This window comes from Capricornis sumatraensis, chromosome 9 (genome assembly GCF_032405125.1).
Source record: "Capricornis sumatraensis isolate serow.1 chromosome 9, serow.2, whole genome shotgun sequence".
Taxonomy (NCBI): Eukaryota; Metazoa; Chordata; class Mammalia; order Artiodactyla; family Bovidae; genus Capricornis; species Capricornis sumatraensis.
In genome coordinates, this window is record NC_091077.1 from 14,946,226 (window position 1) to 14,968,606 (window position 22,381).

At 54.7% G+C, this 22,381-nt stretch overlaps 1 protein-coding gene across 6 annotated transcripts in view; it reads left to right on the forward strand.

Moving 5' to 3' along the window:
* The window catches only part of PDE4A (phosphodiesterase 4A), a 42,973-nt gene that overhangs the window by 11,509 nt on the left and 9,083 nt on the right, over nt 1-22,381 (forward strand). For 2 of the 6 annotated variants that reach the window (XM_068980750.1, XM_068980749.1), the window contains 7 exons: nt 14,551-14,742; nt 15,764-15,800; nt 15,924-15,994; nt 16,778-16,827; nt 16,987-17,099; nt 20,472-20,565; nt 22,073-22,296. In XM_068980750.1, coding sequence (XP_068836851.1) covers nt 14,551-14,742; nt 15,764-15,800; nt 15,924-15,994; nt 16,778-16,827; nt 16,987-17,099; nt 20,472-20,565; nt 22,073-22,296 — 781 coding nt within the window. Of the gene's footprint in view, nt 1-2,771; nt 3,014-4,241; nt 4,394-11,791; nt 11,805-14,550; nt 14,743-15,763; nt 15,801-15,923; nt 15,995-16,777; nt 16,828-16,986; nt 17,100-18,909; nt 18,976-20,471; nt 20,566-22,072; nt 22,297-22,381 lie in introns of those variants that run through there. The other 4 variants (XM_068980751.1, XM_068980753.1, XM_068980754.1 and 1 more) reach the window with 4 other exon arrangements.

A 22,381-nucleotide genomic window follows, 5' to 3' on the forward strand; every position in this document is an offset into this window, starting at 1 on the left:
CCCCAACAACTCATCTCTTAATTTACTGACCTGTTGTGTGATGAGGAGTCCAAGCTTGGACTCGGGAACAAATTTTGGCATGGGTGTCGTGAGCTTTGTTGCCCTGATGTTGCTGTTAAGTCGCTTCAGTCGTGTCCGACTCTGTGCGACCCCAGAGATGGCAGCCCACCAGGCTCCCCTGTCCGTGGGATCCTCCAGGCAAGAACACCGGAGTGGGTTGCCATTTCCTTCTCCAATGCATGAAAGTGAAAAGTGAAAATGAAGTCGCTCAGTCATGTCGAACTCCTAGCGACCCCATGGACTGTAGCCTACCAGGCTCCTCCGTCCATGGGATTTGGCAGGCAAGAGTACTGGAGTGGGTTGCCATTGCTTTCTCTTTGCTGCCCTGGTGGAGGAATTTGGGGGTAGGGCCATACCAGCTGCCAGGACCGCTTGTTCTAAGGATCAGTCCTTCAAAATTCCCTGAAGTGTCACCGGCTGCCCCAGCGCTTGGTAGTTGGAACAAACTTTAAAAAAGAAAATGTAGCTAACATTCAGTGAGTGCTTATTATGTCCAGACACTTCTCTGAGCCTTTTACATATCCATCCCTGAGGTGTGTCGTGTTATTGAACCCATTTTACAGGTGGGGAAACTGAGGCTCAGTGAAATGAAGTGACTGGCTCAAGGTCAGATGAATAAGAAATACTGGAGGCCAGCCTCAAGCCTAGGTAGTCCAGCTTTGGGCCCCTTGACTTGGGAGCCAACAGGTAGAAAGGGGAAGAGATTCACAGAGATGATTTAGATTTAGAGATTTGCCCCATTTTCTTATTTTAAACAAACTTCTCCCCCTTCCCTAATCCCAGAGTCACAGACAGGAGGAGTAGGCATTGGAATTATAACTAGTTAGCTGATTTTCACAGAGAAGGCAATGGCAACCCACTCCAGTACTCTTGCCTGGAAAATCCCATGGACGGAGGAGCCTGGTAGGCTACAGTCCATGGGGTCACTAGGGGTCCAACACGACTGAGCGACTTCACTTTCACTTTTCACTTTCATGCATTGGAGAAGGAAATGGCAGCCCACTCCGGTGTTCTTGCCTGGAGAATCCCAGGGACAGGGGAGCCTGGTGGGCTGCCGTCTATGGGGCCGCACAGAGTCGGACACCACTGAAGCGACTTAGCAGCAGCAGCTGGTTTTCAAGCTTCCCAGGTGGCTCAGTATATAAAGAATCTACCTGCTGATGCAGGAGATGCAAGAGACCTGAGTTTGATCCCTGGGTCAGGAAGATCCCCTGGAGAAGGAAATGGCAACCCACTCCAGTATTCTTGCCTGGAGAATCCCATGGACAGAGAAGCCTGGCGGGCTACAGTCCATGGAGTCGCAGTCCGACGTGACTGAAGCGACTGAGCAGAGGCAGAACTGACTTTATTCAAGAATCTTCCCCTCTCAGCCTCAGTTTTCTCATCTGTGAAAGGGGATAATAGGCCACCACAACAGAGTCACAGGGACTGCACATTCAAAGCCACCACCACTGGGCCCCATGGAAATCACTGCTGAGGGGAGGTCAGGTTCTTGGAGCCACCTCATGAGCTGAGGGGGCCCTGATTCTAAAGAATACCTCAGAGAGTCTAAGGAGTAGCAGGACTGGGGGAGCCCTAGGAGTGTCTGCGGGCTGTGAGCACACTCAGAGTTTCCGGGGGTGTCTTAAGAGTTATGAGGCATGTCTTGGAGGCTGTGGGGGGTATTCTGGGGCTGCCCCAAGGATTGTGGGTACATCTTGGATTCCAGGGGTAGCACAGGGTGTCAGGACTGTCTTAAGAGCTATAGAGGAATCTAGTTGTGCCTCTGGGGTCCATGGGGCACCCCAAGATTTTGGTGGCATCCCCATAGTTACGGAAACATCCCCTGAATCCTAAGGCACCCCTGAGTTTATGTTGGGGTCTCGGCACTAGAGGCATCTCAGGGGTGCTGTGGAGCTATGGGGGCGGGAAATCTGAGGGACTGTGGAAACAGTCCTGAGGTCTGTGAGGGACCCTGGGATTTGGGAGGCCTTCATGGAGATCTATGGGAATGCTCTAGCTGTCAGTTTCTTGGGGTGTTTGGAGGGTCTCAGCATGATGCAGGGTTGGTGGGAACGCTCTAGGGGGTTTGGTGGGCATTTGAGAACCATAGAGATTTTCCTAGGATCTGAAGGGGTTTCTCCTGGGCTCTCAAAGCACCTCTGATATTTGTGGGTGCTTCCTGAGATTCTTGGGGTGCCCCTGGCGTTGTGGGAATGTCTCAGGAACAAAGAGCAGACACCAGAGGGGCCATGAGAGTGTGTGTGGGTCTATGGGACTCAGGGCATCTGGATTTTGTGGGGGAACCCAGGAATTTGGGGGTATCTCAGGTTGTGTGTGGGCACTCCCTGGGATAGTGGGGCTCTGGGTCTCAGGCCCCTGAGGTCTGTGGGGCCTCTCAACATCGTGGGAGGTGTGTGTGAGTGCACCCCAGAAATATAGGGGGCATCCCCAGAGTTTGTAGAGACGCTTCCAGAGATTGTAGGGGAACTGCGGGGGCCCCCGGGGTGTGTGGGGTGTCCCCGCCGCGGCCGCGCGGGGGCCCCTGGCCCGCCCCGCCCCAGGGGCGGCCCCAGCGCATAGCCGGAAGGGCCGAGGCGGCCGGGAGGGAAGGGGAGGGGAGGGGCCCGTGGGCCCCGCGGTAGGGCGGCCGGCCTGCGTGGGCCGCGCGGGGCGGGCGGCGCTGCTCTCCAGCGCCCGCCGAGGCGGGGCCGCCCCGCGCCCCCCAGGCCATGGCGCGGCCGCGCGGCCTGGGCCGCATCCCTGAACGACAGCTGGAGGCCTTCCCGGCGGCGGCAGCGGCGGCCACCGAGGACGAGGCGTTCCTGCCCGAGCCCCTCGCCCCGCGCGCGCCCCGCCGCCCACGTTCTCCGCCTGCCTCGCCAGTCTTCTTTGCCAGCCCATCCCCAACTTTTCGCAGGCGCCTTCGACTTCTCCGTGGCTTTCAGGATTTGGGCCGCCAGGCGTGGGCCGGGTAAGTGCGCACCGGTGGCTGTGGGTTCAAGTCCCCACCCTGGCCATCAGGGCCGAGCCGCGCGCGGGTTTTGGGGTTCGCAACTAGCTCGCTCAGCCTCACTTTTTCCTCTTCCGTCACAGGGCAGCGATAAAAATCATCTCTGCCCGTCAGGGTTGCCGTGGAGACATCTGATAAGGCATGCAGTAGGCGCTCAATAAACGCCACGTGCCTCCCACTTCCTGTGCAGACCTGAAGTTGCGGTCGGGCTTTGGGGCCGAGTGGAGCCCACCTGCCATCCAGGATGGTCTGGGGACGTACGTTGGGTTGTGTTATCCTTAATGGAACGGCCTGTGAAATGCGGCCAGCGCTGCCCTATGGGGGCTGCCTTGCCAGGAGGCACAAAGAGGGCAAATGAAAGTTTCCTTCGTACCCAGACCCAGGGTGGGCCGCGGGGGCGGGAAGCCTGCGGGGTGCGGAGCCGAGAGGCCACATCCGGTGTGACTCTCCGGTGTCCCGTTTATCTTGGAAACTGCAGATTGGCGGCCCAGAGGTAGGCGCGGGGCTGACGGGGGCGGGGGGCGCTTCTCCGGAGCCCCCATCATCCTCTGTACTCTCCGGCCCTCTTGTTTAGAACCCGAGTCAGGGGACTTGGGGATGAGATGGGGCGGGGCACGGTCAGGAGGAGGGGTCGAGGTCCCTGGGAGCCAGGCTTGGGGCTGGAAAGGGCTGGGCGGGGCAGTCAGTGCCTGCCTCCGGGTTCTCTCTGTGCCTCTCGTCTTCACCTCTGCGCCGCCCCCCAAGCCCCCAACTCTTCCTCCCCCGCATCCATGTCACCGGACCCTGTACTGCACCCGCGGGCAAGTCGTTTGCCCCCGGGGAACACGAGGCGTTCAGAGACCTCCAGCGGGCCCAGCCCGACGTCAGGGAAGCGGGAGAGAAGGCGGGGTCAGAGGCGGGCTCGGAGCCCGGGAAAGCGGAGCCTGGGGCACCCTCCGAGGCCCGGGGGAAGGGAGGCAAGCGGGAAGTATGCGCAGAGTTCCGCAGGGCCCCCCGCGGGAGGAGGCAGGCGCGGAGCCCTCCCTGGCGCAGCGGACGAGGGGACGCCCGAACGCCCGGGGACGTCCCTGGGGGGGTCACCGGGAGGGCGGGTGTGGAGGCGGCGCCGGCCGTAGCCGTCGCAAACACCTCGGGCCTGGCGAGCAGTGCGTGCCACCCCGCCGCGAGGTCGTACCCATGCGCACGCCGTCGGCGCTTGGCACTCATGCGCTCCAGTGCGGCACCCCGGGTCCGGCCCCGGCCCCCTGCCCTGGCACTGCCTCCCGCGGGCCCTGAGTCACTGGTCCACTTCTCCTTCAGCGAAGAGGACACCTGTTGGTACCCTCCAGGCAGATCTGTCAGGTGGGTGGCCCGCGGCCAGTCCCCTCCTTTGCCACCGGAGGGCTCTGACTGCTTTGTGTGTGTGTGTGGGGGGGGGGGGGGGGGTGTGCTGGGAGCAGTCTGCCTTGGAGGAGTCCCCAAAGTGGTTCTTAGTTTCTGCCTGGAGCCTCACCCTCTTTCTCTGGCCCTAAGCTGTCTGGGTGCTGCCTAGGGCTTCCTGCAGGTGGTGGCCCCCAGAATGGGTGCTGGGTCCTGCCCCCTTCCTACCTACCCAGGATTCCTCCACGCTCCTTGTGCCCCTAAACCTGGGCTTCTGGCATTCACCCTGGCACCAAATATGGGTGTCCTGTGTCACCTGGGCTCTACTCCCAGGCCACTGGCTTCAAGCCAGGTCCCTCCGGCCCTGTCTGCTCAGTGCCTCCAACCTTACCCTCTCTCCTTCCTTGCTGGGGCTACCAGGCTTGAAAACCAAGTTGGGTGGGGGTGGGGAGGAGGTTCCTGCGGCATTTCGAATCTGCTGGACAGCACTGGGGCAGAGAAGTGGTCTCTAGGTTCTCAGAATTCTCAGAGTACTCCAGTCTTATTCTTGCTCCGCTGCATCGACCCCTTCAGACACCGAGACACACACATGCACTCTCACATGGATGCACACAATCCACAGACGCAGCCACATAAGACACAAACACAGACACACCCCCACACAGGGTAACTGAGGTCACCTGGTGTGGTCTGTGCAAGGCATGGGTCTTGTGGCTGATGGAGCACAGGTGAGCCGTGGCTGTGGTGACAAACACACCCCAGAAACCCAGGTCTCACACCCCCTTGCACTCACTACACTGACTGCAGGAGCACACTCGCACTGCAACGCACTCTCAGGACCGATTTCCACCTGCCCTCTGTTACACACAGGAGCATCATGTCTCATACCCCCTGAGGAGTTGGGGACAGTCGCAGCACACAGGTACCCTCTCCCAAGTTCACACACACATAGACACACAGATCCATGCAGACTCCAACACAGAGACCCTGCACACACACACAGACGAGTGTATGCACATGGGGGCTCCAGAGCATGCACACACACCCCTGGACTCCCACATATACAGACCCTCCTTGCAAACCAGCCCCACACACTGCCGCGTCACCTGGCACCATGCGCTGGCCTGGCAGACACACACCACCGCCCCCCCCCAACCTCCGTGTGACCTTCACAAAGCAAATGCCAGGCCTTTCCATGAAGGCTGCCTGGCACCTCTTGTGAGGGAGTCAGGTGGAGTGGGGCAGGGAGCCCGGGGAGACACCAGGCCTGCCTGGGGGAGACAGACACCCAGTGATTTACTGGGCAGCAGCCTTGTAGCCTGGTGGCCCTGGTTGAAATCGTGCTTTACCATGAGCCAAGTTACTTATCCTATTTGTGCCTCAGTTTTTATCTGTGGAAAATGGAGCATGAGGACCCGTCTGGGCATACCAGAGTGCCTAGCATGTGACATTTGATAGCAGTTGGCTACTGTGATTGCTATGAGTCTGACCAACGGGGACGCGTCTCCTCTCCTGCCCCCTCCACCTCCACTGCTTGTTTGTTTCGTATCGGCCTGTGCGGCAGAACTCCAAAATCTGGATCTGTCCCTGGGCTGCCCAGTCCTCCAGGGGCCCAGTTTGATGCTCCAGGAGCCCAGGTGGGCGGGCCCAGGGCCCTCAGAGGAGCAGAGGCAGGTAGCAGCTCCATCTGAATGCCATCAAGTGGTCAGCCTGTCCAAAGGAGAGTCTTGGGCAAGTCCTTTCCTTTTTTTTTTTTTTTTTGTGGCCTCACCGTGCAGCTTGTAGGCTCTTAGTTCCCCAAGCAGGGATTAAACCTGCTCCCCCTCCATTGGAAGTCCTTAACCACCAGACCAACAGGGAAGTCCCTGAAGTCCTTCAGTTTGCTTTCTGATGAAGTGTCTGGGTATGTGCCTGTGAGGTCAGGGCCTGTTGGCTGTCCTTGACTCGGGTTTGCAGCTTTGGGTCCCATTGGGACATTGCTCGAGCCACCTCCAACCTGACTTTGGCTACTGTGAGCAGTAGCAGGTCAGGGAGGAGTGAATGCCGACAGCTCTGGGTCTGATTCTGAGGGGTAGCTGAGACACCTGCCCGCCCCCCCCCCCCACACACACACACACTCTCTGTCCCTCTCAGGCTGCTGTTCAACACACCTGATCCTCTCTCCTCTGTCCTTCCACAGCCCAGGGGACATTCGCTCCTGGAAGCAAAAACAGCAGGGCCCCAGAGAACCTCTTCTTCCCATCTGGGCCTCTGGGCTCCTGCTTACGTGAGCTGAGTCCCCCTGGGGCTGTGGGATCTGCCCACAAGTCTAGTTGGGTGTCCTCTGGGCTTGAGTCTCAAGTCCCCCCAACTGCAGCTTCAGTTCCTGGGGTGGGGCTGAGGTCCTCAGGATGCAGGTATGTGTCCCTCTCCTCCCCTCCCCAGTGGCACTCAGCAGAGCCCCAAAATCCAGGCGGGGCCTCGGGAGACAGGATCTCATTCACAGGCAGGAAGGCCACCAGCCCCTTGCTCCCTCTCTGCACCTCAGCCTCCATATTGACCCAGGACATTAATAGAACCCGACTCACAGGATTGGTGGGAGACCTGATTGGGTTCATGTGTACAAAGCACTTCGATGGCACCAGGAGGGACATCCCTGATGGTCTAGAGATTAGCTCCTGTGCTTCCAGTGCAGGGGACATGGGTTCAAGAACTGGTCCAGGAACTAAGATCCCACGTGCCATGTGGTGTGGCCAAAAGGTAAAGAGCAAAACAATGACAAACACACAAAATTACAGATAGTACCAGGCACAAGGCGAATACTGAGTATCTTATTATTGGGGCTCCCCTGTTGGCTCAGAGATAAAGAATCCGAGTGCCACTGGTTCGATCTCTGGGTGGGGAAGATGCCCTGGAGGAGGGTATGGCCACCCACTCCAATATTCTTGCCTGGGAAATCCCATGGACAGAGGAGCTTGGCAGGCTATAGCCCAGGGGGTCGCAAGAGAGTCGGATACAACTGAGCAACTAAACAGCAACCTTATTATTCCTATGAATCTAAAAGGATCTAACCTGTCACTCAGTACACAGCAGGTGCTCAATAAATGGGCATTATCATCAAAGGCCGAAGTTCATGATCTAAGAGTATTTTTACTCCTGTTTTTTTTTTAATTGGCTTAAAAATTTAACATATAGTAAAATTCGACTTTTTTCCCCCCTTTGGCTGTACCCTGCTGCTTGTGGAATTTTAAATTCCCTGACCAGGGATTGAACCCAGGCCCCCGGCAGTGAAAGCACCGAGTCCTAACTACTGGACCACCAGGGGATTTCCAAAATTCACCCTTTTTAGTATGTGTTGCATGAGAGGTTTTTTTTTTTTTAATTGTGGTAAAATATATGTAATAAAATTTACCACTTTAACTTGACTGTACAATTTAGTGTCATTAAGTACACACACATTGTTGTGCAAGTGTCCCCCCGCCATCCATTGCCAGGACACTTTCATCTTCCTAAACCGAAACTCCGTCCCCATGGAACACTCACTCCCATTTCCCTCCCTCAGCCCCCGGCCCCTACCATGCTTTCTCTTTTCTGTGAATTTAACTCCTCCAGGGACCTCATGTAAGTGGGATTGTACAATATTGTCCTTTTGTGTCTGACATTTCATTTAGTGCGATGTTTCCAAGGTTCATGCACGTTATAGCCTATGTCAGAATTTCCTTTCTCTTTAAAAAAATTATTTATTTGGCTGTGCTGGCTCTTAGTTGCCACATACTGAATCTTTTGGTTGCCACATGTGGGGTTTAGTTCCCTGACAGGGATCGAACCCAAGGCCCCTGCCTTGGAAGTGTGGAGTCATAGCCACTGGACCACGAGGGAAGTGCCCAGCTTTCAATTTTTTTGGGTATACGTACTTGGAAGGCATATAGCTGGATCACATGGTCGTTCTGGACTTAAAAGTTTTTGCAGAGCCATCAAACTCTTTTCTACTGTGGCTGCACCTTTTTATATCCTCACCAGCAGTGTATAAGTATTCCAGTTTCTCCACATGCGCGCCAACACTTGTTATTTTCCTTTTTTTTTTTTTTAATAATAGCCATCCTGATGGGTGGTATCTCATTGGGGTTATTTGCATTTTCCTAATGACCAGTGATGTTGAGCATCTTCTCGTGTGTTTATTGTCTATATGTATGTCTTCTTTGAAGAAATGTTTAAAGGATATACCTTTTCTTTTTTTTTTTTGCCATGCCCGTGACTTGTGGGATCTTATTTCCCTAACCAGAATGAATCCAGGATATCAGAAATGAGAGCTCCAAACCCTAACCACTGGACCACCAGGGAACTCCCTCCCACTTTTTAATTAGGTTGTTTGTTCTGTTGTTGAGTTTTAGGAGTTCTTTATATAATCTGGATACTGCATGTGCGCTCAGTTGCTTAGTCGTGTCCGACTCTGTGACGCCATGGACTGTAGCCCACCAGGGTCCTCTGTCCATGGAATTATCAAGGCAAGAACACTGGAGTAGCTTGCCATTTCCTTCTCCAGGGGATCTTCCCGACGCAGGGATCGAACTCAGGTCTCCTGCGTTGCAGGAGTTGCATTGTATTCTTGACAGTCTGAATTATCAGGGAAGCCCAGTCTAGACATGAATCCCTTATCAAATATGTTATTTGCAAAAATGTTCTCCCAGAAATTCCCTTAGTCCAGTAGTTAGGACTCCAAGTTTCCATCCACTGCAGAGGCACAGTTTCAATCCCTGGTCAGGGAACTAAGATCTCATGTGCCCCATGGTGCGGCCGAAAAAAGAAAAAAAGGACTATTAAAGAAATATTCTCCCATTCTATGGATTGCCTTTGTACTCCCTGAATAGTCTTCTGATGCATAAAAGTTTTTAACTTTGATGAACTCCCTAATTTATTTTTTCTTTTGTTGCCCATGCTTTTGATGTCATGTCCAAACAATCATTGCCAAATCCAATGTCATGAAGCTTCTAACAGTTTTATAGTTTTAGCCCTTATATTTAGATCTTTGATCTACTGGGGGTTAATTTCTGTGTATGGTATAAGGTAAGGATCCCACTTCATTCTTCTGTAAGTGGGTAACTAGTTTTCCCAGCACCATCTTTTAAAAAGACTGTCCTTTCTCCATTGAATGGTCCTGGCTTCCTTGTTGACAATCATTTGACCACATATATGTGAGGGTTTATTTCTAGGCTCTCTATCCTTTCCAAATTTATGTATTTATTTTTGGCTGCTCTGGGTCTTCATTGCTGCTCAAGGGCTTTCTCTCGTTGCAGCAGTCAGTGACTACTCTCTAATTGCGGGGCACGGGGCTTCTCCTTGTGGTGGCTTCTCTGGTTGCAGAGCACATGCTCTAGGGCGCGTGGGCTTCAGCAGTCACATCACAGAAGCTCAATAGTTGCGTCTTGTGGGCTCAGAAATACAGGCTCAGTAGTTGTGGTGCTCGGGTTCAGTTGTCCCGTGGCATGTGAGATCTTCCCAGACCAGGGATCCCCTGCATTGCAAGGCAGATTCTCAACCACTGGACAACCAGGGAAGCCCTTGGCTATCTTGATATTTTCAATTTACAGTGGGTTTATCAGGACATATCATAAGTCAAGGAAATCCCTGACTCCTCTCCTTCATCCTATACAAATAATTCAAAAATAAATCCCTTAGGTTTTAAATATAAGCTCCAAATACAATCATTTCTTAGTAACTCACCACAACCATCTTAGTCCAAGCCACTAATAAAACACCCCATTTTAAAAAGTCAAAGAAGGTCTGTAGTTTATTTTATTTTATTTTTTTTAAATTGCTGAATGCCCTTATAGCTCAATCAGTAAAGAGTCTGCCTGCAATGCATAAGACCTGGGGTCAGTTCCTAGGTCAGGAAGATCCCCTGGAGAAGGAAAAGGCAACCCCCTCCAGTATTCTTGCCTGGAGAATCCCATGGACAGAGGAGCCTGGCAGGTTACAGTCTATGGGGTTGCAAGAGTTGGACACCACTGAGTGACTGAGCATACACACATTCCACGGCATGGATCTGCTACCATTTATCCATTCATCTGTTGATGTACGTTTGGTGTGGTTGTTTCTAGTTTTTGGTGATTATAAAGAGAACTGTTATAAACACCAGTCAGCAGGCTTCTATATATATATATATGTACTCATTTTGGCTGTGCTGGGCAGGTCTTAGTTGTGGCATATAGGATCTTAAGTTGTGGCATGTGAACTCTTAGTTGCAGCATGAGGGATGTAGTTCCCTGACCAGGGATCAAACCGGGGCCCTCTGCATTGGGAACATAGAGTCCTAGGGTCTGGACCACCGGGGAAGTCCCTAGTCAGCAAGTCTTTGAGTGGATATGTTTCATTTATCTTGGGTAAATATATAGGACTGCAGTTGTCAGACTGTACAATTAGGGTATGCTCAGTTTCATAAGAAAGTAACCAACTGTCTTCCAGAGTGGCTGTACCACTTGGCATTCCCATCAGCGGTGAATGGGAGTTCCAGTTGCTCTAAATCCTTGTCATCACCACTTGGTATCCTTATCAGTTTTTGTTTGATTAGCACCCTAGTAGGTGTGAAGAGATAGTTCATGGTTTTAATTTGCATTTCCCTAAGGAGGAATGACGGAGAAGGCAGTGGCACCCCACTCCAGTATTCTTGCCTGGAAAATCCCATGGATGGAGGAGCCTGGTAGGCTGCAGTCCATGGGGTCGCAAAGAATTGGACACGACTGAGCGATTTCACTTTCACTTTTCACTTTCATGCGTTGGAGAGGGAAATGGCAACCCACTCCAGTGTTCTTGCCTGGAGAATCCCAGGGACGGAGGGGAGCCTGGTGGGCTCTGGCGTCTCTGGGGTCGCACAGAGTCGGACACGACTGAAGCGACTTAGCAGCAGCAGCAGCAGCAAGGAGGAATGATGTTTCCTGTGCTAATGTGCCATCTGTGTATCTTCTTTGGTGAACTCTCCATACTTCTGCTCATTCTTTCATTGGGTTGTCTTCTTTTTAAATTTTCGTTTATCTATTTTTGGCTCCACTGAGTCTTCGTTGCTGCACAAAGGCTCTTTCTAGTTTTGGCGCGCCGGCTCCTCATTGCAGTGGCTTCTCTTGTGGAACACAGACAGGCTCTAGGCGCGTGGACTTGGTTGCTGTAGCGCATGGGTTTAGTTGCTCGGCGGTTTGTGGGATCTTCCTGGATCAGGGTTCGAACCTGTGTCCCCTGTATTGGCAGGCAGATTCTTAACCACTGCACCACCGGGGAAGTCCAAGTCATCTGTCTTCTTCTTATCGAATCTTCAGAGTTGGTTATATATTCTGGATACCAGTCCTTTGTCAGATATTTTCTCCCAGTCTGTGGCTTGTCTTTTTATTCTCTTGACAGTGTCTTTTGCAGAGCAGGGTTCAGTGTTTTTAAAATGTTTTCTGAAGTTTGTTTTCAAAAGAAGTTTGCATTTTCAACTATTTAAAATTTCCGGTTTCTTTCCTAAAATTGGAACCCAGGGCCCCCAGCCCCACTCTGCTTTTTATGTTGGCTGCCTGGCCCCTGGAAAAATTTGCTCTAATGAGAGGAATGTGCCCTGAGGGGTCGTCAACAGAGGGCAGCAGTTAACATTTTGATCTGAGGAGTCCCAAGACTTGGGGTGGAATTCTGACAGCACCATGACCTTACTGTGTGACCTGGAACCAATCATCCTCTCTGAACCTTAGTTTCTTCATGTGTAAAATGGAGACAATGAAGTCCCGCCGCCCCCCCCCACCCATCACTCCATCCCAGGGCTGGCCCAGGAAAAAGAGTCCATGTATAGAAGCTGGTGGAAAAAGGCAATGGCACCCCACTCCAGTACTCTTGCCTGGACAATCCCATGGACGGAGGAGCCTGGTGGGCTACAGTCCATGGGGTCGCTGAGAGTCGGACATGACTGAGCAGCTTCACTCTCACTTTCATGCATTGGAGAAGGAAATGGCAACCCACTCCATGTTCTTGCCTGGAGAATCCCAGGGATGGGGGAGCCTGGTGGGCTGCCGTCTATGGGGTCGCAGAGTCAGACACGACTGAAGCGACTTAGTAGCAGCAGCAGCATAGAAGCTGGTATTGCTGCCCTGGTCTAGGAGATTTCAGATTTTTTTTTTTTACTAGGCTACATGGCATGTGGGATCTTAGTTCCCTGACCAGGGATGGAACCTGGGCCCCCTGAGGTGGAAATGCAGGGTCCTTACCACTGGACCGCAAGAGAATTCCCTCAGATTTATTTCTTAGCAGAGGGAACATTCAAATAAAATCTTAGACTAACATTCAATAGTAGGACCAGAAAGTGCAGGGAGGATTCTGTTTCCTCTCTCCCTACCCGGTTGTACTCACCAGAGCACAGCCTGAAATCTGCTGACCAGTCTAACACCCTCATTTTAACAGTCACAGACCAGAGAGGGCAGTGACCTTCTCGAGGTCACACAGCATGTCACAGGCACACAGCTCCCCACGCTTATCCTCAAACCTTCATATCAAATGCCTAGCTGAGTTCCCTCCCCAGGGATACTGATAGATTTACAGTTAGGGGGCTGATAGATTTACAGCTGCCAGTGTTTCTTGAGCTCCCTTCCCTGTTAGGCACCATCCTGAGCATGTTACCTGTGTTAACTCTGGTTAGCTGGATGACCTGAGGCAGGTAGTGGTTGCCCCCATATTGCAGAAGAGGAAATTGAAATTTGGTCTTTTCCCCCAAGTTGTACATTTGGGAAGTGGCATAGCCAGCTTTTTCCTACCTCATCCAGAGGCTGTCTTGCCAGTGTCAACAGAATGGAGTCCTGCTGTACCCTCTATGTAGCTGTGTCTCTGTTATCTGTCTATATCTCCACTCCAGTGACACCAATTTCCTTGCTGGTCCTCCAACAAAAAACAGATTCTGCCACAGGGCCTTTTTACTTACTGTTCCCTCACCCTGGAGTGCTTTCTCCCACCTCCTGACCCATGGCCTGCTCCTTCTCATCCTGCAGGCCCTGCTCAGATATCACCTCCTCAGAGAGACCTGCCTCCACCACAGCAGCTAAAAATCACCTTTCCAGCCACCCACCTAGTTTTAATTCCCTGGATGGCACCATCCAGCCTGTGTATTCATTCATTCATTCATAGATTGATTCATACATTAAACATTTGTTGGGCGTCCAGGCCATGATCTTAGCCAGAGATCCAGCAGCGAACAAAGCAGACCAAAATGCTTGCTCTGTAGAGCTTAGTTCTGGAAGGGACGGCAAACAGCAGAGAAGTAAAACATAGAATGTGCTGGGTAAGTAGTATTTATTTTAAGGAAGGGAAATATGAAATATAAGGGCAGGAGATGACATTTCAGATGGGTTGGTTGAGGGAGGCCTTCCTGAGGAGGCCACATTTGAGAGGAGGCCTGAAGGAGGTGAAGGGGGAGCCGCTGGAGAGCTGGGCCAGGGAGACAGCCTGTGCAAAGGCCCTGAGGCAGGAATGTTTCTGGAATATTTGGGGACCAGCCAGATAGCAATTATGGCTGCACCAGAGTCCATGAACGGCAGAGTGGGTATGGGGGCAGGGCCTTGTGGGCTACAGCAAGGACTTTGGCTTTGGCTCTGAGTAAACTGGGAGCCAGAGAAGGTTCTAAACAGAGGAGGGATGTGGCCCAACTCAGGTATTCACAGGCTTCTTCTGGCGGCTGAGGGAAGTAGACAGGGGTATAGACAGAAGAAGCTAGGGCCCAGAGCAAAGACAAACGTCCTGGCCCAGGCAAGTGATGGTGGGGAGGCTGGCCAAGGAAGGGGTATGAAGCAGACGGATTATTCTTGAATAGATTTGATTGCTTTGAGGTACAAAGGAAAGAACAGAGCAAGGAGGACCCCACAACTTTTGGGGGTGTGCAGTGCTGCTCAGTTAGCCTGTTTCTAGCCCAGCCCTCCTGGTGTCATGTTTGTGAGGGGCACAGATCATGGTCTGTCTGGGTCACGGCAGTTTCCCTTAGCTCTGGCAGCAGGACCAGGCACACAAAGGTGGTCTCTCTAATTTCCTGTCTCCCACCTTTTCGGAGGTATCTGTCTCTCTTGTCAGGAATTTCCTGGGTCCCCTTATTCCTCTCGACTCTCCCCGACCAATGTCATCTCAGCCCCCTGACCCCTCTTCCCGCCCACCCCTTGCAGCTTGGAGGCAGAGAATGGACCGACACCGTCGCCAGGCCGCAGCCCGCTGGACTCGCAGGCGAGCCCGGGCCTCGTGCTGCATGCCGGGGTGGCCACCAGCCAGCGCCGGGAGTCCTTTCTCTACCGCTCAGACAGCGACTATGACATGTCACCCAAGACCATGTCCCGGAACTCGTCGGTCACCAGCGAGGCGTGAGCACCCGCCATCTCCCCCCTGGCTGGCTCTTCCAGGCCTCCTGGCCCCAGCAAGGGGGGGCGGGGGCTGCCCAACCCCCACCCCACCCCATGGTCCTTGGCAAAAACTAAACAGCACCCTTATTCCCTATTGAGGACTCAGCCCCCTTATAGCATACCCACCCAGTGAGGTAATGAATGCCCACCCTGTCTCTGCCCTGCCACCCAGCCACTCTGAGCCCAGGCCCAGCCCCACCCATGTCCCTACAGTGCCCACCCACCCAACCTGCCCATGCCCACTCCTGCCGCTTGGTTTCAGGAGCCTGGTGCCACCTTATCCCCTCTCTCCAGCAAGGGAACCCCACTTGAGCCCCTCCTGGTCACCACTTCCAGAGGGTCCACCTTGGCTGACCCTCTTCTTCCTCCCCATGTCTAGGCTTCCCTAAACCAGCCCCCCTTATCATGACCACCAATAGTGGTGTGTGGAGAAGGAAATGGCAACCTACTCCAGTATTCTTGCCTGGGAAATCCCTGGACAGAGGAGCCCAACGGGCTGCAATCCATGGGGTCACAAAGAGTCAGACACGACTGAAGCAAACAAACAACAGCAGCATAGAGGTGTGAGCACCCCTGTCTCCTCAGCCCGCTTCCTTCTCACTGAATCCTCCAGCCCTGTCCGGTGAGGCATCCGTTTCTCACCTTCCCCCCAGCTCCTGTCCTCCGCCCCCTCCCCAAGCTCAACCTCTGAGGTGTATTCACCGCCCTCCTTTTGTCTCTGCGCCACCTCACCTTGCCCCACCTGAACCCTTCTCCCTGACCATTTCCTTCAGAAGGAGCCCCTGCGTGACCATCCTTGTGAGGTACAAGCACCCCTCCCCCACCCCACAGAGCCCCCTTCCTGTCCACCAGCCTTCCGGGGGCCAGTCCCCCACAGAGTGACACCCTAGGGACTTGCTTTTCTGGTAGCCTCAGCCCCTGTCCACCCCAGACCCTTGGGAGCCCCACTGTGAGGACCCCTGACCTACCCCTGTCCTTGCAGGCATGCAGAGGACCTCATCGTCACGCCGTTTGCCCAGGTAAGACCTCCTTCCCTAAGAAGGGAAGGGGCTCTGACTCTCCCCCACACTTGGGGACAGGGGCCCAGCCCCAGCTCCCCGCTCTGGGTGGACCCCTCTCCTCACCCTAGCTCCCCCACCCAGGTGCTGGCCAGTCTCCGGAGCGTTCGCAGCAACTTCTCCCTCCTGACCAATGTGCCCATTCCCAGCAACAAGTAAGTGGAGGCTAGGCCCCAGGGCCTGTGATCATGAAGCTCAACATACCTGGGACCAATTCTCACAGCTGCTGTGTGACCTCAGGCAGGCACTTGACCTCTCTGAGCCTCTGTTTAGCCAACAGCTGCCACTGAGCCAGTAAACCATTGTGATTCAAATTCTTAAGTCGGGGAAACTTTTATAAACAAAGATGGAGGGGTATGGACACTCAGGGCTGAGGTCATGAGTGGCCAGCAACCCCAGCCTCTGGGCCACTCCTGGCAGTGATGCCAGCTTGCCAGGCAGTTAGCCTCCTGTGTTGCCTCTGTCAACTGGAGACCGCTGTAAGAAGTTGAGAAGGTGATGTATAGAAAGTGCTAGAATATTGCCCAGCACATAGTAAGTGCTCACTGAATAGAAGTAGTTCTTATTTGGGGGCAGGGGTGAGGCTGAGAGCTGCTGGTTCCTCTGGGAGCCCTGTGGGGAGGGGGCAGAGTTATCCTGGGGTTCAAGGAACTCGGGGGAGGGGTGCTTAGGGCAGCAGGGACTTTGGAGACACGGGGTCTGACCCAACCAGCCATATAGTCTTGAAGAAGCTGGCTCCAACTTCGTGAACCTCAGTTTCCTCATCTGTAAAATGGGTTTTTGTGAGGCTCTGTGAGAGGCAGCGGGCAGAGTAAATGGCAGCATGCCTGGGACACACAGAGAGGGCTCCATAAAAGGAAGGTCAGTACTCTTCATGCAGAGAGGAAGGCAGAGATGCGGGGAGGGCCAGGCTGAGGTTGGGGCCCGATTTTTTGCAGGCGGTCCCCGCTGGGCGGCCCAACCCCCGTCTGCAAGGCCACGCTATCAGGTAACTAAGCCCGGGGCAGGAGAAGGGCCCCTCGTGGTGCCCCAGTGCGGGGTCCCTCAGCCCCTTTCCCAGCACCCTACTCATCTGACGGGCCTCCAGCACCTCTGGGGGTCTCCACGCGAACCCTCACAGTCACCACCCCGGCTGCCCCTTCTCCAGAGGAGACGTGTCAGCAGTTGGCCCGAGAGACACTGGAGGAGCTGGACTGGTGTCTGGAGCAGCTGGAAACCATGCAGACCTACCGCTCCGTCAGCGAGATGGCTTCCCATAAGGTGTGTAGGAGCAGCGGGGTGGAGCCAACTGCTGGGGGCGGGGTTAGCTATGGGGCGTGGCCAGTGGGCGTGGTCGACCTGTGATTAGAGCCTGTGGGTGACTTTGTATCTCCTGTAGACCTAGTGTGTGTGTGTGGGGTGTGTGTGTGTGTCCCTAGGTGACCTTCTCTCCTGAGGGGAGCAGGTTGTATGTTTGTATGGTCTATGAGTGTGTATCTGTGGCTATATGACTGGCTGTTGGTTGGCTACACAATTGCAGTGCTGGGAAGGGAGGAGGGGAGGGGGAGTGGGGGGTAACCCAATAAGATCCATCAGGAGTGGCATGCACAAGTGTATCTATGGAGGGTGTAAAGGTATGCACAGCTGACAATGTGGGGCTGTCAGTGTGGGGGGCTGTAGCAGGGGCGGGTGTATGTCTAGAGGTGAGTCAGTCCAGATGTGAATCTGAGTGTGTATCTCCATGTGTCTGTGACTCTGTATGTGTGTGTGTGTGTGTGCTTGCAAGGCCACAGGAGAGAGTGCAAGGCATCCATGTACAGTTGTGCTGACTGTGCACTGCACAACTCCAGGGGGCGCCATTCAGGAAGCGGGCAATGTGAATGATGCCGCCTGGAGTTGTACAGCTTGGTGGGAGGATGCCTGTCAGGAAATGAATGTGCAGGTGGGGGCGTCTGTGTTGGGAGGTGCGCACACCCGTGGGTGGAGGTTTGTCTGGGAACATGTGAGTCTGAGGGCAATTGTGTCCCTGAGGGTATGTGTGAAGCATCTGAGAATGTGACTGTGTGTCTGAATGTAGGTCTGCGGGTGTATTTCTGCAATGGGGTGTGTGCCTTGTGGAGTCGTGGGTGTGAGTGTGCGTATTCCCTTATAGATTAGTCAGGGCACATTTGTGTCTGAGGCCATACGGGTATTCATGTTTGTTTACAAGTGTGTCTGTGGGTGTGTTGAGTGTGTCTGCAAGTGTGTCCAGTATCTGGGTGTTTATCCCTTAGTGTGTGCCTGCACTTCTGGTTGTGAGTCCATATTCTGGGAATGGGTGTCTAGAGGTATTTGTACCTCTGTGTGCTCAATTTTATACCTAGAAATGTGTTGAACAACAGAATTGTGACTGTGTGTGTGTGTGTGTTTGTGAGGTTAGCATAGGACTGGAAGCATCTGGGTGTCAGAGTGTGGTCAGGTCTGTCAAGTGTCTGATTGTAGTGGTGTGGAGTGGAGTTTGTGTCTGATTGTGTGTTGGTGTGTGGAGCATGTGGGTGTGTGTGTCTGTCGCTGGGTGTGTCCACGGCGGGGTGGGGGGCATGCCCTCTGCCAGGTGCGTGTGCCTCCCTGCCCATCCCTGGCAACCTCACCTGGGTCCTGCCTGAGGCCCGTGGGCTCCAGTGCCCCTTTAATGCCCCCCCCACCCCCAGCACCACCTGACATTGCATGCAGCCTGCCAGTGCTGCAGTGAGCACGCACACGCACACACACAGGCGAACACACGGAGCCCAGAGCCTCCGAAGCCTCCTCCCGGGACCCTCGCCCTGCACCTTCCCCCCATGGGCACGGGTCCCCGGCCACCTCCAGCCACTGCTGCTGCCGCAGGGGGCCCCAGCAGGGCCCACGGCAGGCGGACCATGTAACCAGGGCTGCTGCCAGGAGCGCGGAGGGGAAGGGAGCCCCCCAGCCCTGCTGGGCCGGCCCGGGCCCCTCCGCGGCTCCCCCTTCCACTGCCCAGCACCCCGCCCCCTGCCACAATAGCTGCTAACCCCGGGACTCCCCAAGCCCAGCCTCTATGTGCGGCAGCCCTGAGCGGGGCCAAGACTCCACGATGCCCTTGGTGGATTTCTTCTGCGAGACCTGCTCCAAGCCGTGGCTGGTGGGCTGGTGGGACCAGGTAGGGGAACTCAGGGTGGAGGATGGGCAAGAGACCCAGCTCTGGCCCTCCCACCTCGCACCTTCCAGCCCCCAGTCTGGGCTTGTGTGTGCATCTGTGCACGTGTGTGGCCTGGAGATGAAGCCTGGTGACTGTGTCTCTGTGTGTGGCCCGGGGCTGGGCGTGGAAGGTGGGTGGCTGGGGGTGTGGGTCTCTCTCTGGGTGTGACCGTCAGCGCGCATGTGTGTGTGTGTCTGGAGTGGTGGGGGGCTGCCTGAGGCCCGTGGGCTTGTGTGCCTGGGTCATGGACCGGGGGATGGCCCTGGCCAAGATCACATGGTTCTGATTGTGGTGGTGTGTTTTGGGCCATGTTTATGAGCCCAGAGCTGCATGATTTTTCTGGGGCATGGGACCCTGAGTTCAGTGACTGCTTTATTGTGTGTGCTCCTTGATGTGTGTGTCTGGGGGCTGTGTAGCACTGTGTAAGTGGGGAGTCTGTGACTCTGTGCGGTTGTGTGACTTTGTGGGTCCATCTTGTGTGTGGATATGTGTCTCTCTATGGGTGCCCAGGGCCTCTGGCAGCCCTGGGAGGAGTGAGTGCCCCTCCCGATGTGGGCCGGCTGGGCGGGCTCACCCTTCCTGCCAAGAGTCCCTCCTGCCTCTCTGGACAGTCGGCTCCAGCTCAGGGGGCGCTTTGGTGGAGCTTGGGGGTGGGGAGCCGATGCCCTTTCTCCTCATGCACAATGTCACAGCAGCCACTTGTGTGAAGAGAGACGGGGAGACCCAAAGGAGCCCCCAGGCCTGGTTCTAGGCATCCCCTGTCCATCTGTGCATCTGTCCACCCCTCTGAGGTTGGGGGAGACGGGGCTCTGATGGGAAACCCCCATCCCCTAGTGACTGAACTAGGGTTTCCTCTGCTCACCCTTCTCCCTGCCCTGGCCAAACATCTTCACCCAGAATTTCAGGACTTCATTCCTTCCTTCCAAACCAGGCTGAGGGCTGGGGGGCCAGGACCCTGGGGTGTGGGGTCCCTGTCTGGGAAGACCTGGGCCAGGGGTAGGTCTGGGAAGGCAGGGGTTAAGGGGCCCACGGCCTGCCCCCTTTTCCCCAGCTCAGCAGCTGGTTGGAGGGGGAGTTGCTAAGGAGACTCCCATCACCATGGTGACGGGATTCTCCTGGCACCCCATTGGCTCCCTGTTAAGCAGGAGCCCCTCCCTTCCACAGGTGCCCCTCTGGCTCCTCTTTAGGGGCAGAAAGAGGGAGTATGGTGAGAGAAAGCCTTCTTCCTCAGAGAGGGAGAGCTGCACTCCCCAAGCCTGGGGACCCCCATCGAGAGTTGGGAGGAGAGGAAGGACTGACCCCTCCCCTCTCACAGCCTGCTGAGGGCTGTGCTGGCTGAGCAGAGAAGTGAGAGGGACTCCTGGGTTCTTCAGAGGTTTCTTGGGAAGGCCTGACCTTACCCCCCCAACCCTTGCCATCACCCCATCATGCCTTCCTTCTTGCCTCCTTCACTTTAGTTCAAGAGGATGCTAAACCGTGAACTCACACACCTGTCAGAGATGAGCAGGTCAGGAAACCAGGTCTCTGAGTACATCTCCACCACATTCCTGGGTGAGTGAAGGGCAGCACTGTGTGTGTATGTGGCGGGGGGGTGCATAACTGGACTGTTGGGGGACACCCCAGACCCTAGGTCTTGTTGGACACATTTGCCCAAGGGACCCTGACTCACCTCCCCAAAGGTCAAAGTCTCCACATCAAAAGTTCCTACACTCTGATACCCTCAAATTTAGTGAGACCCCCCAACTCCTGTAGAACCCCTACATTTAAAGCTGCAAAATCCCTCTAAACTCAGTGGGATCCCATTGGAACTCTCAAACTCAAGGACCCCAAGAAACCCCCAAACTCAAATAGAACTCAAAGTCTCCCAAAATTCAGTAGAATCTCCAACCTTGAATTTCCTTGCCCCAAACTCAGAAGATCCCTCAAACTCAAGAGAGATGCCTGGACTCAGTGGAATTCTCAAATTTAAGGGAATTCCTGCCCTCAAAAGCCCATAAAGACCCCCAAACCTTTAAAAAAAAACTTCCAAGCTGAAATCTCCCCAATTTAATAGAATGCCCAAACTTGGTACAATACCCCCAAATTCAGTAGACCCCCAAACTTTAGATACCCAAATTCAGTAGGATTCTCTTGCTTAGCTTAAACCTATACAGTGATTCCCCAAACTCTGGAGAATTCCTTAACTCAGAAACTTAAAGGTAGAATACTCCAGATTTACTGGAACCCTTCAGCTCACAAGGACCTCCAAGGTCAGCCTTCCCCTCGTCCTGAAGCCAAGGGCCTTAACTGAGACTATCCCTGACAAAGTCAGGGTAATTTCACCTTCAGAATTGATCACCAAAGTTCCCCAATTCAGGCTACCTGCCCCCCCAACCAAGCTGGAAAGAAGGTTTCAAACATTCCCACCAGTGAGTGTGTGATGTGCCTGAATGCGGAAGACCCAGCCAATAAGAGCACAGCATGCAAATGAGCCCTCTTGGGCCCTGTCATTGACTGCTGGGACCCAGGTCACAATGGGTGGCCCTGGCTGGACTCTGGAAGGCCTAAAGAGCTCCAGAAGAGACTTCTGGGGCTGGCCCCCAGGCAGGCTGATGTCCAGGGGGTAGGGGTGGGCCCATGGAGCCAGAGACCACCCTTCCTTCCCGCCTCCCAGCGCTGTCCACCCCCACCAGCCCTCTGGTTCACCGTGGGGCTGTCTTCCCAGCCCGAGAAGGGACCTTGCCTATCCGAGGCAGGCAGAAGCCCTCTCTAGCGCCCCCACCCAGCCTCCTGACTTCCCGTGCCACCCCCTCGCCAAACCTGGTGATTGGACTGGGGCCACCCCACAGCTCTCGTCTGGCTCTGGGGTCCCCACTCCAGCCCACCAACTCCCAGAAGAATTCCTACCTCCGCTCTGGTTTCCAGTCTATAAGCAACCAACAGCATGACACCAGGACTAGGTCTGCCCTCCTGGGTGAGAATTTTCAGGGCTTGAGGGGGTAAGGCAGGCACGGTCTGAGAGCCAGATGAGGGAGCTTCAGTGGGGTAACCATGCTTGCCTCTCCTCTGTCTTCCGCAGACAAGCGGAATGAAGTGGAGATCCCATCACCCACGATCAAAGATCGGGAAAAACAGCAAGCGCCACGACAGAGACCTTGCCAGCAGCCCCTGGCCCCTGGGCCACAGCTCCAGCCCATGTCTCAGATAACTGGGGTGAAGAAGCTGATGCATAGCAGCAGCCTCAACGATTCCAGCATCCCCCGCTTTGGTGTGAAGACTGACCAAGAGGAACTCCTAGCCCAAGTGGGTGGGGCCTCAGCGGAGGCGGGGTGGGAGGGGGAGGGGCAGGGTTCTGGGGGTGGGGGCAGTGAAGGACTGGGCTTTGGGT